Below are 18,737 nucleotides of genomic sequence, written 5' to 3'. Positions count from 1 at the left end.
GTCCATTACAACATATTTCATAAGAATCTTATGAAATGTTTCACTTCAAACATGATTAGTTTATTCTCGATATTTATGATACATGCTTGAGTTGATAATAGCACAGAGATTATAGCTAAGTAAAACTCCCTAATCAAATATCAATATACTCCCCCCCCCCCCCCCTCCTCACTCTCTATCCCCTTCTACATACATGTATGTCCAATAATGTATAGCACCCGTAAAGTTACTCATCACTAAAGTAATGGATAAGATTAATGAAATTAGTCTTCATTCTTTAAATATAAAAGGAAAAGAAAAATCTTTCGATCATTCCCATAAGTATGGAAATATATGCATAAATTGCAGCTGGTCTGACTTTGAGGTGTAAAACAGAGTTCATTTTTTCAGCATGGACCTCACCAATAATTTCTAGTGGTAAGCATACCAGTACATCCGAATAGAGTATAGTTTTTATGGTTCTCATACTTCTTAAACATGAAAGAATGCTGTTCCCTATACATTTATTAGTAAAAAAAAGTAACCAACATGCAGTAAACTCTACATCATAATATCAATTACATGATTTTCTACACGATTAGCTCACACGTCATAAATCACTGATATTTTAACAAAATAAAAACACAATTATACCATCTTGCATATTGTAATTTTGATATCATTGACAATCAAGTCAACAATAAGATTCTAATAGTCGGTAACATTTCAAAAGAAATAAAATATTTTGTTTGTGACAGAGACCATTTCCAGACCTGAAATTATATTTAACTCTTTCCTTTCATTGAACATAAAGCAAAATAAAATTGAACAATATGTCATTTATCGGAAGTTTAACATGTGAAACAGCACCTAAAACCAATTTTATGAGATACGTTTTGAGATTGCTGTTAGACTAACAATTTCGCAGGGCCCTGTTATGTAAAGAAATATGAAATTTACAATCAATCTTAATTTTAATACATGATTTTCCATTATACAATCAATCATACAATTGCTCTTATCTTTTATGTCAGAGGGCCTTGGTCTGAAAATGGTTCCAATAGCAGTGCCTATGTACAAAAAAATATGAAGAATATTTTGGCAAGTTTTTTGCATAGAAAATGTCCAATCAAAAATAAAAACAAAAAGCTATCATTTTCATAACTTTTTCCTTTTGCCAGCAGGGACTGGCGAGCAGCTGATATTGTTCATTATTTTTCTTTTTTGACCAGGTCATTTGCTTCCACCACAATATTCCCATGTCCAAAATTCATGTTACAAATATGTAATTCCAAACCATCTATTGTAATCAGTATTATTCATCTGTGGAATAAAATAACAAAGTAAACAGTATTTTTGTGTCTAAACTTACGCTTGTCATTCATGACTATAACTTCAAATCAAATAGATGGGACTGCATGAAATATTCTTGCTTTTTAGGTGATCAGGTCTCGATTCATATTGTTTGGAATTTGCTGGGGCAGTTACACAAAAGACAAAATAAAAATGTTGGACGGACATATTGTTGTCAAGTACTTGTAAATTAAATTCCATTAACATATCTCTGGAAAAGAGGAAGGGCAGTGCTAAAGATGCAAACTTCAGAGGTAACATGAGATTGAAATTGTGAACAAAGTTAGTAAAATAAATTTAAAAAACAAATACATTTTTCTAAGCACAATGAATAAGTTTCAATGCAAACTATATATGATGCACTCCTGATTGTCAAATGCTCTAGTTCACTAAGTCGTCCAAAAAAGAGAGAAAAAAAATTGAAGTGTTAAGGAAGAAATGAGTTATGAAAAATAAAACATACCATAAATAAATCTAAATACATCGAAATAACAAAACACAGTTTCATGAAAGAGTGCAAAAACAAACATGTATAAAAGAAAATGTTATCACAAAAAGGAACATAAAATATAAGTCTCAGTTTGTACAGAGAGCAAAACAAATATGCACACGGGTAATTTGCATCAACAGTTACAAAAAAAAATAAAACAAATCATGCAAGTTCATGACTATAAAAGATAAAAATAAATAGGTTACAAAAAATGTGTTTTGAATCGTAATACATGATGCAGTGATGGTGATTTCTGCCGATCAAAAATGAGTAGAGATCTATGTAATTTTTAAATGATCAAAATCATCATACAACTTGAGTTTTCTATTGCTATGGGAATCAAAATGTAAAATAGTATTTCCTCAGGTTGATCACAAAGATGTGCAAGATGTTACCTGTTTTAATATTCAAAATGATTTTTTTCTGAAAAATGGCAACAATCTACACCTCTATTACTAATCATCACAAGCACGAATTTGATGGTAGAATAAATTGTGACACAAAATATACATTTCTATAATTAATATTTCCTAAAAAATACAAATCTGTATTATCTACATGATTATCTATTAACTACTTGAAAGATTCCAGAGATAACTTCTCTTCCTAATTTGTTTTCAAGTTTTTTCAAGGCAAAAGGATATTGAACTCTTGTACAGCTTTCTACTAAGATATATCTTTCATTAACAAACAAAGCAAATCAAATCTGATTGCAGCTAACACATCCTTTTCATCACAAGTTATTCAATGCAGACAGCCAAATTTGACAACCTTCAAATCTTAACCATAAACTTCTTGGGAAACACCTCGATCCACTTCATTTTTGTTTAATCCAGAGACATTGATTATTGTGAATGTTTAATCAGAAGAATAAACCTTGATAACTAAGCCTTATGTTACAGAGCCCTTGTGGTGTCATTCTTTGATTTTTTCATATTTGCTGCATTTAAGTAGAACTAATTGACAACACACATTTTTCTGAAGTAGAATGGATGAATGCTCTAAATCAGATGGTGCACAAGTCTCTTCGTAGTTGTATATCTCCAGCCTGAAAATGTGAAAACTGAGCATATTCTACTTGCTTCCTTATGTCTGCAACATGTGGATTATTACAGCATCTTGCAATGCATTCCATGGCTGTCACAAAAAGGGCATAACTCCATAATATGAAGAGATGGGCATCCATAGAGAAGCTTTCTCCAAGCAATCATTTAAAGAGCATAACTTTCAAATGTCACTTGCTACCTTTCACCAATAACCAACCATAGCACTGTAGTCATCTCTATTCACTTTGATATTCCTGGCAGAAGGGCATACATGTAAATTTTGAGGAGTTAATACCTCTGGTTTCTTTCATTGTTTTTTTGACATGCATAGACTAGTCTTAGAGGAAGGCAAGATGGAGCAAAAATTAAAACTCGTCATGTCTGGTCAGAGCTTCGCCGAAGTCTGTCGCCTGGCTTCCCACGAAGAGGTCGTATTTATCAAGGATTTCAGCTTTTGTCAGCCTCTTGTCCTAAATATAATGGAGAAAAGAAATATTGGCTTGAAGGATTGGTTTGATTTCATAAATCCAATATTTTGTTTCTCATGCAGCTCTCGCTGTAATCATAGTTGTAAACCTTTAGGTCACACGGAAAAGCACCTGAAAAATTTTGAGCTAATTGGTTGCTTAAAGCAGATACAAACCAATAGCGCCATCTCGAGTCCTCAACTACTCATACCTGGCCAGTTTCCTGACCCATAATGCTAGAGTAGTCTAGTAATATAGACCCACTTGAGTGATAACATGCTAATTAACTACTCAATACATTTATACCGCAATAATTATGTTACCAAGTAGCAAAACAATTACATTTCCTCTCAAAACATTTTAGTTTCTCTATACAAATACAATTATAAGTCAATTTATTCTCTGTAGTATTAGTAGATATCTGAAAACGTATATTTTAAGACTATGTATTTATAACACACAATCAATGAGAGACCACACACAGTTCACTCCCCCTTTAATACTGATGCCTATTATAAGCCTCCCAAGGTATTTAACACTGAAGGCTATATACAGTATATATACAGTATATAAGCCATCAAATATCTATTTTGCTGAGGAGGACAATAAACTGCATGGACTCAGCTGACCATTCTGAGCTGTTAAAAAAATATAGTAAAATTCACAGAGCAAAATGCTGAAAATTTCATCAAAATCGGATAACATTGACTTATTGTTCAGACATGTATTATATGTAAATAGTTTTTGTTGTTCTGCTCTGAAGCGCCTTGAGCATCTAATCAAGATGGAAAGTGTGCTATACAAATCTCATGTATTATTATGTATTATAATAACAAATACCAAAGTTATTGAATTTTAAAGTTTATCAATATTTTGTGAAAACAGTTATATGCACGTTGTCATGAATATTCATTGGGTGAGCTGATGATGTCATATCCCCACTTTTCTTTTTTTTATGTTATTACATGAAATCATAATTGTTTCATTTTTTCATACATGTGTAAACGATGTGTCTCCATTATGATGAAATAAGTTGCGGCAATAAATAACTAATGCACTTAATCAGTTGTCAATCCAATTGTTTTAGTTCTTGGTAGAAATTTTTTTAATAAACCTAATGTCATATAATAAAATACAAAAGAACAAGTGCGGATATGACATCATGAGCCCACCTAATGAATATTCATGAAGACATGCCTTGCACTGTTTCACCGGAATAATGCAAATCTTTAAAATACAATAACTTCTTTATTTGTTATCTGATTTTGATCAAATTTTCAAAATTTTGCTTTGTGAATTTTACTATATTTATTGAGATAAATATCTCCAGCCTGGACCATCCCTTTAATTACTGTTTTAGTGGCCCAAACATAGAGTAGTGTGTGTGCAGTGCTTTGCAACCAAAAGGAATAGGCGCTATATCAAATGACCTTTGAATTAGATTGGATTGGACCAACATTTAGCATCAAATGGTTTTAAAGACTTTCTCATGAAATCAGTGTTTACAACATTAATTCCTCTTGAAATTACTTACGTGATCAGCATCTGATTCCATTACTAAATGTTGAGCTTCGGCTTGGGCGTGGTCATAGTCTTGCGGGAGGATCCACTGACCTATCTCTTCTTTGTCCATCTTATGATCGCCATCCTTGTCGCGGAAAGCAAAGAACTGCTCACGCTCAGTCTGCACCCAATCAGGCTCTGCACCGCCCTTCTCGCGCTCACTCTTAGGCCACATGTCACCTGTCAAGACCAACCATGAAATGATTAATAAACGTGTGAGACCCAATCAGAATCTGCACCGCCCTTCTCGCGCTCACTCTTGGGCCACATGTCACCTGTCAAGATCAACCATGAAATGATTAATAAACGTGTGAGACCCAATCAGGCTCTGCACCGCCCTTCTCGCGCTCACTCTTAGGCCACATGTCACCTGTCAAGATCAACCATGAAATGATTAATAAACGTGTGAGACCCAATCAGGATCTGCACCGCCCTTCTCGCGCTCACTCTTAGGCCACATGTCACCTGTCAAGATCAACCATGAAATGATTAATAAACGTGTGAGACCCAATCAGGATCTGCACCGCCCTTCTCGCGCTCACTCTTAGGCCACATGTCACCTGTCAAGATCAACCATGAAATGATTAATAAACGTGTGAGACCCAATCAGGCTCTGCACCGCCCTTCTCGCGCTCACTCTTAGGCCACATGTCACCTGTCAAGATCAACCATGAAATGATTCTTTATGTTTAAAGGCATATAGGTTCATTGACTTGACTTATGAAAATCTGAGCTGCAAGTCCAACTTGATATCTGTTTGCAATGTTTGAATTTAAAAATTACCAACTATGCCTAACTTTAAGTTGAATGAGCAATGCATAATTTTCCCCTCCATTTGCAAAACATTACATTCCATCAAAAATATTAAACCATGATGAAACAAATCATGACATAGGCATTTATAGGATTATAAAACCAAATTTTTGCAGGGAAATCAAATCATTTCATAGGTAAATAAAGTAAAACACATGGCAAGAATAAATTTCATGTGATGTCAAGGAACCTAACAAATAGGCCTTTATATAATTGAAGGGGATGTTAACCCTGAAGAAAAGTTTGTTGCAAAAATAGCAGAAAAAAAATAATTCAAAATATTGGTGAAGGTTTCAGGAAAATCCATTTAAGATTAAAGAATGTTATTAGAATTTCAAGTTTTGTATTTGTGACATCATAAACAAGCAGTTGCCCCATATTTTATGTAATCTAAAATGCATATAAGTTTCTATTTTTTGATGGTTCATTATGATTTATTTTTGTTTACTTTTTAGGAACGGGTTTGAAATGATTTGTTTGTTGATAATATTGAAGGTACTGTAATTATTTTCAATTTTCTGAGAAAATGACATTTCACTGATTTTTTACCATACGATATGTAGGAAAGCTACTCGCATATGACGTCACAAATCAAATAATTTAAATTATAATAACTTTTTTTTATACTTTGATGGATTTTTCTCAAACCTTGGGCAATATTTATTTCTTTTTTCTGCTAGTTTTTACAATAAACTTTTTGTCAGGGTAAACTTCCCCAATTGATCGTTCTTAGGTGATTAAAGTGAACAGCACATCAATCTTACCAATGTATTCATCAATGTCAACAAAACCATCTCCATTCTGATCAATATCCTCCATGGTTTCCTCGACGACGATCTCCCTCATATGACCCTTCTCCTCGGGATGTAGAAATCCGACAAACTCTTCGTAGGTCAGATCACCGTCACCGTCGATATCAGCGACCTTCCATCTCTTCTTGTCACGTCGGATCATAGTGCTGAAGTCCATGTGTTCATTCTCTTGCATTCTTGAAAGCTCTTCCTCTGTATGGCCAAAGTATAGAAGATTATTAATAAATAGTTTTCCTAAGCTCAGAATCAATCTACTGTAGCTCCTCCAACTGGCAGCAATAAACAATTTTTAATTATTTTTCATAAATGTAAACATGGATATAACACAAGTCAAAATAATAATTAAAGCAAGATTATAAAAAAGTTATGAAGTTACAAAAGATATAAAAGTTTCCAATTTGCATTTTCAAACAGAAATTATAGAAGATCTGAAAATAAACTTTAGCTCTTCAATTTAGCATCATTTGTAGATTTCATACCCTGGAAAGATAATATAGATATAATTTACAACACAATTCAAAATGAATGATAAAAGTAAGATTGTAGCAAAACAGTGATTATATTGTCTTTATCGCGTTGCCAATTTAGAGTATTTAATGATTAGCTCCCTCTAAATGATAAAAACAGAAGGCAACTAAAATAAACAGTCTTGTTTTGTCCGATAAGGGCATAGAGTATTTGATCTTGGGAGTCCGTCAGAATATTCACTGTGAAGAAAAGAGTTTAGAGAAATAATATTTTCATCAAATAATGCAAAAATCCATTATTTCATCCTTCCATCTATCTTTCCATCCATCCATCTATCCACCATTGCCCATCTATCCATAATAATAATAATAATCCGCTTTTATATAGCGCTTAATACACCGGAACGACGTGTCTAAGCAATTTACAGATATATTATTACCCCGGTCATTGGATTCAATCATTACTACACACAATGTGTGCACATCCTCCACTCCCTGGGGAGTATTCCAGTCAGTCGCCAGTGAGGCGCACACAGTACTGGACAAGCTACAATGACTTTTACATCTTACCGGGTACCCATTTAGCACCTGGGTCGAGAGTGGCAAAGTGTGGATTAACGTCTTGCCAAAGGACGCCAGACCGCAGTGGGATTCGAACACACGACCCTCTGTTTACAAGGCAAGAGTCAGAACCACTACACCATGGCTCCTCCACCCATCCATCCAAATCATCCATCCATCCATCCATCCAGTCATCCTTTCATCTATCTATCCATCCATCCATCATTAAATTCATCCATCCATTCATCCATCCATCCATCCATCCATCCATCCATCCACCCACCCATCCATTCATCCATCCATCCATCCATCCATGATCCATCCATCCAAACAAACCTTTCCTCAGACTTTCCTCTACCAATCTTTCAATTAATTTAACTATCCATCAGTTTTACGTATTCCTTATTTGGTGTCAAGCAGCAGTAGGTAAATGATTAAAAAAAGTCACTCCCACGTGACATCCATCCATGAAACTCTAACCTAATTGTTGTTCATCTGCTCCATAAGTCCCTCGCATGAATTCACTCCACTCCACCTTTTTGTCCTTATTCGAGTCGACAGAAACCCAGCGCTCTGTAACATCCCTGTCGATGGCTTGCCTCTGCAAATTGGACACATTTTCCATAACTAGTCTTGTTCAAAGACTTGTTTTAAGTAATGACAAAATGCAACCATTATTAATATGTTTTTTGTGCATTCATGAATTTTGTGACGAATTGTCATTAACTTGAAAATTGTTTGAAGAATCTACAAAAAATGTGAATGTTTATTGTACATGGCTATATTTTAGGACAAATTTTTGAGTACCTGTAATTCTACGAGTAATTTGTCATCAATGTAAAGAAAAATATTCGGTCTGAAGTTTCCAATTCCATTCAAATCACAGCAGTTGCACAGGAGAATATCAAAATGGTTGCATTTCAACATTTAAGTATCACAGAAATAAGAAATTTCTCATGATAACTTCTTCAGACCCACACCTAGTATTAGATGTTAGTAACAAGCACCAAGCAAACTGAATGTTAGTGTTAATAAGAGCTATTTGTGGTGTGTGTCTCACCGGATAAACCGCTGTATGTGGTCTGATTATATTCTTGCCATGTTATTTTGGGATCTCCATCTACATTGTGACCCTTCCATTGTCTGTCTACGTCCTCGTAAATATATCGGCTCTGTTTGCAAACAAAAAAGAAAGGGACAAAACAAAACGGAGTAAGTAATGTTTTTTATTAATGTCCAAGGACCAAAAGAGAGCCAAAAATCAATGTCTATTATAATCAATAAAACAAAATTATCCTGGTCATTTTATTCCTGCCAGAACATTTTAAATTTTTTTCAAACTAAATTTTCTTCTCAAGCAAATATTGAAATTAGTATTAACAAAGCCTCTTCAAAACAGTACATAAGCCTCAATTCTTTACATTTTCATTTCCCATATTTCTTTCTAGAAAGAAACAAAATCATTGGGCACTGTTTTAAATTTCTATGATTTAAAAGATTTTAAATGGCATTGTATTCTGCTGACTGAAGTATAATTGTCTATATTGATAACTTTTTAGAGGGAAAACATTCATAATACAGTTTTATCTAACATATAAGACAGAACTTTACCATCATGTATGAAAGAGTATTCAAATTAATAACGATGGATCCACTGGCGGATCTAGGGGGGCACAGCCGACCCGTGCCCCCCCCCCCCTTTAAGAAGCAAAATCCAAATTTGTTATGTAAAAATGCCGTTAAAACAGAAGTGTGCCCCCCCCCCCCCCCTTTGTTGTAAGTGAAAACCTTTTTTTTTTTTGGAAATTTTTTCCTCAGAAAAATTTCCTTTTGGAAAATCCTGGATCCACCCCTGGATGGATCTAAACAAATGATTCTTCCATTTTTGTTTTTCTGATATTGATAAATGGCAAGAAAATACAGAACAGACACTTTACAAATGGCTTTATTGAGTTGTTAGTAAAACCATGCAAAATATATTATAAATATGTAGGCTACTTTGTAATAAAATGAAGCAAAGAAAATATCAAGCTGAAGAAATCATCTTGTAATCTTTAAAGTCTTTCAAATAATTAAATAGAATCTAGCAAATGAGGGTTGAGTACTGTTATGGGATTTATTCTTGTTGAAACTTGAATTATCTTCAAATTGACGATTTGATTTTATACTTGATAGTGTCATATACTCAGATGCATACTTTTTTTAATATCATGCACTGCTTTCACATGAATTTTTGTTGTTGTTGCTGACTTGTGAATTGTTTTATTAATTCAGTCTGTCAAAGAAGTATTCAATTACAAAGGATTAATTTCAAAAGCCACCTGGTTGCAAGACTAACAAACTTAATCTCATTTTATTACTCCCAGACAAACTTCCTGTGCTGCAGTGCTATTGTTTTCCTTTTATATTTTCAGCTGAGCACATCATTTCCTTTGTTCACAACCCTCCCAGCTTGCAGGTAATGAATATATTAGCCACATCACCAAAGAGTACATTGTATATAATTAAAGTGTTCCTTCTTTAGATAAATCTACTATTTAGAACCATGCTGTATGGCAGTAGGCCCAGTGTTTATATGCATACAGGATCTTGCATCCTATAAAGATCAAAGATTAAATCATTTTCAGGGAGAATGGATGTTAAAAAGGGGGCATTCTTTAAAAAAAAAATTAAGCAGCATAAACTAAATGTATTGTAAGTCAAGCAAAAAGTTTAAATGCCCTTATGTTATCGTGGAAATCACAAAATTCATGCAATGTGAATTCATACCTCATGCAAGTTGAATTAAATAATTTGCATAAAAATAATTATTTACTTCCATAAGATCATATCTCAAAAATATATACTTTATAATATCCAGTCTATGTGTTGCTATATGGGGAAATTCTTGTAATTAAAAGTATCAAAAACACATTATTGTTAATGAATAGTTTCCCCTCATTAAAATTTATATTAATCCGGGGCCCGTCTTATAAAGAGTTGCGACTGATCCGATCAATCGCAATTATGGATGGCCAGCAATGTCAACATCTATTATGCATGTTTGTTCAAAATATTTTCTAGCTATGAGGTATATTCATACATTATCTGTTTTCTTGACAATTCAGTATGCTTCTTTTTGTTTTCAAAGGACATTGTGCAAATTTCCTAAAGAAAAAATTGTGACACTGATGGATTTCCATAGAGTTATGATTGATTGGATCAATCATAATTCTTTGTAAGAAGGGGCCCTGGTGGGTGTTTCATAAAGCTGTTCGTAAGTTAAGAGCGACTTTAAGAATGACTGGTGATCCTTTCTTGTGGAAAATGCGGGGGAAAATGGTATATTCATTGACAATGGTTACGCGTGTAAGAAAGGTTCACCAGTCGTTCTTAAAGTCGCTCTTAACTTACGAACAGCTTTATGAAACGGCCCCCAGGTCCATTTTGTAAATTCTCATTGTAACAGGGTCACCATCCAATCAAAAAGATTTAAGGATTACATGATACAACTGGTTATCTTTTATTCATCTTTTACTATTCTTTGTTTTAATGCTCTATTTTATTTCAAATATTATTCATCTTTAATACTTTGCAAATGTTTATTTCATTTGATACTTTTCATTGTTTCTTCTATTCATGGCACTATTCATTAAGCAGCATTTTACTTTACCTGTTGTAAGACGATCCAATCTTTCAATTCTTCTTCCGTGACAAATCCATCCTTGTCTGCATCAATCTTCTCAACAATTTTCCTGCAGAAAACAATGTTTTGAACATTTATAAATTGCAGAAATTTCAGCTAAATACAAACTGAAGAATGTCAATGTAACTACAAAGTAAGTTATTCAAATAAATCCTACTTTAAAATCTTCCAAGACACTACATAGCAACTTGAATTAATGACACATAGGCCTGATAATGAGTTGTGTAGGGGGTCCATATATTGAGGAAAAATAATAGGTTAATGCTGTAGTGTATTTCACTGATCAATGAGCCATCAGTCTCGTGTGAGGCCCACGAGCGAATAATTTTTTTCCTCTTTTCAATGATGGCTCAAAATTTTATTTCTCTACCCCACCTTCACTTAAACGTAATCTTAAATATCTGTTGCAGTTGATTTAAAATTTTGTCTTTGAGGATCCTCCAAATTGGGTAGTATATCACTGCATTTTGGGTATTGATCACAAGCTGTGAACAATGAAATAATGCATTGCTACTGTCAAAGTGATAGTGAGTAGTGGCAGGTGTTGAGTGCTAATTTTTAGGGGCAGGAAAATCACACTAAATCTTTCTTTTATACAAGCCATCCGTGCTTATGGTGTTAAGATTCACAATCTTCAGCCCTTGAAATGTATTTATTGAGATATATTTCTGCTATTTGTCAATTGGAAATAGTGAAATTTTGAGCAGAAATCTTGGGTTACCTCTGGCTAGAGAGCAGAGCCTTCAGGGTGGTCCCATGTACCACTTTTTGTGTTGGATGACTCAACCTTGGATCTGGAAGTGCAACAATACATATATGTCACCTAGCGCTAGCCAAAGCCCAATCTACACCCAGCTCTCCATCATCAAGCTTCACCTTACACCCAAGAGATGTTGTAATGTATTAACCATGCTCTTATATGATTTTTGAACTCCTTTTCTTGAAAACTGTAGGCCTACTACTCAAATTATTACCGGCTTGATTGACCTCTTAACTTTCATTGCATGTAAGCCTAATTGACTGCATTAAAAGATGGCAACTGCTACTGCTAGTATATCAGCAAGCATGTCAGGTACATCAAAAGAAGCTTCCAAACCTGAATACAAGAAGCAAGCACCACTGAAGTTTACACTTAGTTCACAACATGGATTAATACCTAAGTCAAGTAAAGCTAAAGATATTTTGCAGGCACCAGAAAGAAATGTTGTTGAACAGAGTATAAATCTAGATCTACCAATGTGTGGAAAGTGTGATAAGTGCATCCTGCCTGACCCTGATGATTCTGGTATTGATAAAGAACAGGGCCATCCTCTATCGGTGGTTTGTGATGTCTGTAAAACTTATTATCATCGAAAATGCAGTGGCCTATCAGATGAACTTTTTGAGATCATCAGCAAATTTGGCACGCAGGGCACTCGAGACATACCATGGCATTGTTCGATCTGTAAGAAGTATGCTCAAGTGATGTTTGACGAGATGATTGATTTAAGAAGAAGGCAAGACTTGTTAGAAAGAGAATTCAATCAAGTCAAAGAAAAGCTGAAAAGTGTTGGCGAACTCGGGCCAACAGTGGTGAGTGAAGATGACCCAAACCTCTATAGCGCCGTAAAGGAAGTAATGGAACAAGATAAAAGACAGAGGAATATTGTAGTCACCAATATGGCTGATGTCACCGCTACAAGTACGCAGAAAGCCGTATTGAAAGCCACCAAAGACCTATTTCAAGGCAAACTCCAAGTAAGCTCTAGTGATATTGAGAAAGCCGAAACCATTGTCACAGAAAAGGGAGTTCTAGTAAAGGTACAGATGAAAAACTTAAAAGCTAAGAAAACGGCACTCTCTAATGCAAAACTCCTACAACACGATGAGGTGTCAAAAAATGTATACCTGAAGCCAGACCTGACTTACAAACAGCGATGCAAAGAAGCCAAATTAAGACTAGAACTGAAGCGTCGGAGGGAAATGGGAGAGAGGAATCTGAGGATAGTGAGGGGGAAAATCATGGAAATAGACCCCCCTCCAGTAAAGGAACTGAAGTAAACACTTCAATACTAAGCACCACTGTATATAGCGCACCATTAAAGCACAATGAAGCAAACTTTTTAAATGATCCAAGAACTTCAGAGGTAAATCACCATGGAGAGGATCCACGAGATTATGAGTTATCTAAGTTCTCAAGGAAACAAGAAGCAATCAAAGACAACCAACCAGAAAAGCACAAGAACTTTTATAATGACATGGATCATAACTCCCAAAATAAAGCAAGTAACAGTAAACCAAACATTAAAGGAAATGTCACTAGAAAGAAGTTGAAATGCATATTCACAAATGCCCAAAGCATTGTCAACAAAAGAGACGAACTACAGAGTACTGTATACCAAGAAGAGCCAGATATAATAAGCATTGTAGAGACATGGCTAAATAGTAAGATATCAGATGCTGAGATACAAATTCCTGGTTATCAAGCCACTCGACTAGATAGGCAAAACAGACCACATGGAGGTGTTCTATTGTACACCAAGGAAGGAATACAAGTACAACAAAGGACAGATTCTGAGCTAAATATCTACAACGAAGCACTATGGTGTGATATCACTAGCCAAGGCACAGAACTAGATTTGTTAATTGGTATTGTGTACAGAAGCCCCAACAATACAAATGAAGAGAACGACAACTTAAACAAAGCCTTATGCCTGCTAAATAAAGTACAGAAAGACATCTTGATCATGGGCGACTTCAATTATCGTGATATTAATTGGGAAATGATGCAAGCAGGCTCAGGCAAGTCAGAAGCTTTTTTGGATGTTATTATGGACAACCTGTGGACTCAACATGTGTCCGCACCGACGAGACAAGAATCACTCCTGGACCTTGTGATTACATCAAACCCTTGTGCAATCGATGAAGTAGAAATCATAGCACACTTGGGAAATAGTGACCATAATATGCTACGATGGGATACAAACTACTACGTAAATCAGAATGACACTGTACCTAAACGAGACTTCAAATCTGCCAACTTTGATGCAATCAGATGTGAATTAGAAGAAATTGATTGGAATAACAAACTAAACAACAAATCAGCTGATCAGGCATGGAATGAAACTAAGGCTGTGCTTCATCGGCTAATATATGACTATGTACCTACAAAACAACAACGCAAAAAGAAGAAGACGCTGTGGCTCACGAGGAGAGCACAGAAATCGATTCGTCGCAAACACAGAGCATGGAAGCGATATAAATCCCAGAAGACAACTCAAAGATTTGAGCACTATAAGCAGTGCCAGAAAGAGGCAAAGCATGAAGTAGAAGTAGCCAAAAGAAGCTTTGAGAAAAGACTAGCTGAGAATATAAAGGAAGATACTAAAAGCTTCTATGCATATGTGAGAACGAAACAGAAGGTAAAGGATTCCGTCGGGCCTCTTAAGAATGAAGCTGGCGAAACAATTAACCCAGGAGTTGATACAGCTAACGCCCTCAACAACTATTTTGTGACGGTGTTTGCAGATGAGAAAAATGAAGCACCCATTCCTCAAACAATATTTCAAGGACCAAATGACATGTTTCTCAAAGACTTCTCGATAACCGATGAATGTGTCAGAAAGAAATTGGAAGCGCTTGATCCAACAAAGGCTGCTGGACCAGATGAGATACCTCCAGTCGTTCTCACGACTATGGCAAGCCAACTATGTGCACCCCTAGCCTACATATTCAACAAATCCTTAGAAGAAGGAATAGTGCCTCCAGATTGGAAACTTGCCCATGTTATCCCAATCTTTAAAAAAGGATCAAGGTCAAAGCCTAACAACTATAGACCAATCAGCCTAACTTCAACAGCTGGGAAAGTTATGGAAAGCATAGTTAGAGACAAGATTACTGAGCACGTTGAGAAACACAACCTTATCTATGACACTCAACATGGCTTCACCAAAGGAAGGTCAACAACAACGAATTTGCTGGAGTATCTCGAAATCATCACAAAGAGAGTCGACGAGGGTACGCCAGTTGATGTCGTATACCTCGATCTAGCAAAAGCGTTTGACACCGTACCACACAAAAGACTAATCAGGAAAATTGAAGCACATGGGATCGGTGGTAAGTTACTACAATGGATCAAAAGTTGGCTCAGTGATCGTAAACAAAGAGTTAGTACACAGCGAGCAGAATCTGATTGGAGGGAAGTTACCAGCTCCGTTGTTCAAGGCTCTGTGCTGGGCCCACTCTGTTTTTTGATGTATGTAAATGATATGGATATTGGAATCAACAATGACTCAAAAATCAGCAAATTTGCAGATGATACCAAGCTTATACATGCCGTACAAACTGACGAAGACATACAAGGTATGCAACAGTCGATCAATCACCTCGATAGATGGGCAGCAAAATGGCTGATGAGATTCAACATAGACAAGTGTGCAGTTATGCATTTTGGATCCAACAACCCTCACCAAGTGTATTCACTGAATGGCTCTGCACTAAAAGAAACGGTCGAAGAAAAAGATCTCGGGATTCTTGTCAATAAATCACTAAAAGTTGCTTCCCAATGTGCAGCAGCGGCCAAGAGAGGCAATATGGTACTAGGGATGATCAAACGCAACTTTACATTTAAAAATAGACAAGTGATCCTGAAACTGTACAAATCGCTGGTACGTCCACACTTGGACTATGCAATGCAGACTTGGAATCCATACCTAGCAAAGGACAAACAAATACTGGAGAAGGTCCAAGCAAGAGCTACAAAAATGATCCCTGATATCCATGATCTATCCTATGAAGACAGGCTTGCCAGATTAAACCTCACTACGTTAGAAAGGAGGAGAGAAAGGGGAGACCTCATTCAAACATACCGGATCATGACACAAATGGACAAATCAAACCCAGACAATTATTTCCAGAGAGTAGAGTGTGCCAGAACAAGAGGACACTCTCTTAAATTTTCCAAGCAACGATCTAGACTGGATATACGGAAACACTTCTTTAGCCAAAGGGTTGTCAATCAATGGAATAAACTCCCACAGTCCACAGTTGACGCACCAACACTCCTGCAATTTAAGATACAATTATCAAAATTGGGTTTTTAAATGGGCTCTAAGAGCCTCCTTAACCCTGCCACACTCATCTGTACACCCTCGTCATGAAGACAGTGAGATGTGGCCATCAAGGTAATTTCAAGGTAATTTCAAATACAATTTTTTTTTTCTTCAGGAAGTTTAGGCTGAATTCAGATTAAGCGCACTACACTAGCTGCAGCATAGGCAAGCCTTAGTTTGGTAGGAAGGGTTAGGCTGGACTTCTTTTGCCTTTATCATGTTTAGCTGCATCTACTGGAAAAATACTTTCCTTTTGACTCTGGTGAGATTTTTACATTAGAATAACTTATATCAGGTCCACTTTTAATTTCAAAATCATGATTTTTTTTTAACATCATCAATCAACTTTAAGGATGAAAGGTTATCGAATCCACAGTATCCACCTACATGACCAACAACATAAAGTCATAACCAAACTTCATTCCAGACTACAAATATATTCACTGTACTGTCTGTGATACACCCCACGCACTTGGTCTCCACAGAAATCTAGAAAATGAAGCTAGAGAACATACATAATTCATAATCATGTTGATGAAACTGCAGTCTGCACTTACAGTGAGTTAGGAGTGTTTTCTTCATCTAAAATTTTAATTATGCAAATGAGTTAAAAGTAAGTAAAAATGCTATTTTATATCCGTATAAAATCTGTTTATTTTTCAAAGTAATAAATAATAGGCCTAGGCCTACTAATATTTTCATCTATTCTTACCCGAGCCTGTTTCTGCTTTCTTCTGGACTGAGATTATCGAATGTCTTTGCATCTTCATGACCAAGGAAAGCATCATGATCATAATCTGGGTTGTGTTCGTTTCCTCCGAAATGTTCTTGGTCGCTCAGCTTCGCCTCTTCTTTCACCCGGTTGTTCTCCGCGGGCTTGGCGAGAGTTACGGCGATCAACAGCGCCAGGTACATGCACACAATCAGCGACTTTTTCATTTTGGACGGTTACAAATTTACGAAAACAGATATAAAATATAATCTATTGCAGTTATTTTAACTACCACTGTCCAGCAGGAGATCCTCTCGAGTTGTGTGATGAATCGGGCTTTCAGTCCAGCTGCAAGCTCGGTGAATTTCAGAAGTTATTTGTCAATATTTCTGCAGATCTCGCCAGAGTTGACGTGGAGCAGCAGACAGTCGTGACGTGTACCATGACCTAACCGGAAGTGACCGTAATTCCCCCTGTGACAGGTTAATTGCTGTTTAACCAATCGTTGAGCTGCAAAGTGGAGGTGTGTCCTTTTCACCCAATAAAGTGCCTTGTTTTATTCAGGTAAAAGGAAACGCGCGAGTCCATGAAGCGCGGCTTTGATTGGATCTAAAGTGCCGTGTTGGCAAAAACTTCAGAAGCGTCTGCGAAGTCGAGATACCAAAATAGAACAGCTGCCAAACCATGGCGTGCCAGGGAAATGAATAGATATTCCAAATATGTTTACAAAGACGGTCCACGGCACGGCTGCATGAAAATGTTCCGTTAATCTTGCATCTTTATTTGCTGGTAACAGTGTTTATTTTGTTTTTATCTGAGTATTATGGGCAGCCGTATTATGATTCTAAAAATAAATGAAATGAAATTATTTGAAGCACTGGAAGCAAGCCCATAACGCTATGTGTATAAGATAAAACATTTTTAGCCTAGCTAGTGAAAATATATTTTTTTTCTACAATGATTTTCTTTCTATCTTTCTTTCTTTCTTCCTTCCTTCCTTTCTTTCTTTTCTTTGGCTTTCTTTTTTCCTTTTCTCTGGCTTTCTCTCTTTCTTCCTCCGTTCCTTTCTTCCTTCCTTTCTTTCTTTCCTTAATTCCTTCCTTCTTTATTTTTTTTCTTTCTTTTTTTCTTGCTCCCTTCCTTTCTTTCGTTCTTTTTTTTCTTTTCTTTCGCGGCTTGCTTTCTTTCGTTCGTTGTTTCTTTATTTCCTCCCTTTTGTCAATTTTTTGTCTTTCTTTTTTCTTTCTCATTTATTTTTCAAGAATATTTTATATTGATTATGTATTCATAAAAAAAATCAAATGCTAAGTGGAAGCATATGCGATCGAGGGTTCATGGGATCCGGGAGGGGGACTAAGCACTATAGAAATTAAGAAATGCAAGATGTATAAAAAGAAATACCTATTGGATGTATTTGTCTTTTTATTACTTATCAAACGATTGAATTTGTGCTCATGATTATTATGGTGAATTATACTGGAACTCCTTTGATATGTCATTCACGACCTTTTCTAGGTATACTTTTAATTTTCACTTGAAAAGTAAACTTATTATGAAGAAAACAGCATTTTCTTTATTCATGCTGGTAGCGTATACTCTAGAACCCCTCTAACGTGTCATTCAAACAATTTCAGTCTGAACTTCGTTTAGAATGAATGACAAATTACACTGGGTCACTTTTTATTTTCTCACTTTCATG

The 18,737-nt window shown here is 35.8% G+C and overlaps 1 protein-coding gene across 2 annotated transcripts; it reads right to left on the bottom strand.

The window, feature by feature from the left end:
- Positions 1 to 28: 28 nt before the first annotated feature.
- Positions 29 to 17,498, bottom strand: LOC129268067 (calumenin-like). Of its 2 annotated transcripts, none has more exons than XM_064104996.1 (6): positions 17,039 to 17,498; positions 11,204 to 11,285; positions 8,032 to 8,152; positions 6,476 to 6,715; positions 4,870 to 5,078; positions 29 to 3,338 (listed from the first exon to the last, which is right to left on the bottom strand). In XM_064104996.1, the coding sequence occupies exons 1-6, from the start codon at positions 17,263 to 17,265 to the stop codon at positions 3,234 to 3,236; spliced, it is 984 nt and encodes a 327-aa protein (XP_063961066.1). In that variant the 5' UTR covers positions 17,266 to 17,498; the 3' UTR covers positions 29 to 3,233. The 2 variants fall into 2 exon arrangements, with proteins under 2 accessions (XP_063961066.1, XP_063961067.1); XM_064104997.1 differs by lacking the exon at positions 8,032 to 8,152 and adding an exon at positions 8,612 to 8,723 and having other exon boundaries at positions 17,039 to 17,497.
- Positions 17,499 to 18,737: the final 1,239 nt, after the last annotated feature.

Source organism: Lytechinus pictus, chromosome 9, assembly GCF_037042905.1.
Source record: "Lytechinus pictus isolate F3 Inbred chromosome 9, Lp3.0, whole genome shotgun sequence".
NCBI lineage: Eukaryota > Metazoa > Echinodermata > Echinoidea > Temnopleuroida > Toxopneustidae > Lytechinus > Lytechinus pictus.
This window is presented reverse-complemented; position numbering and strand designations above follow the sequence as displayed.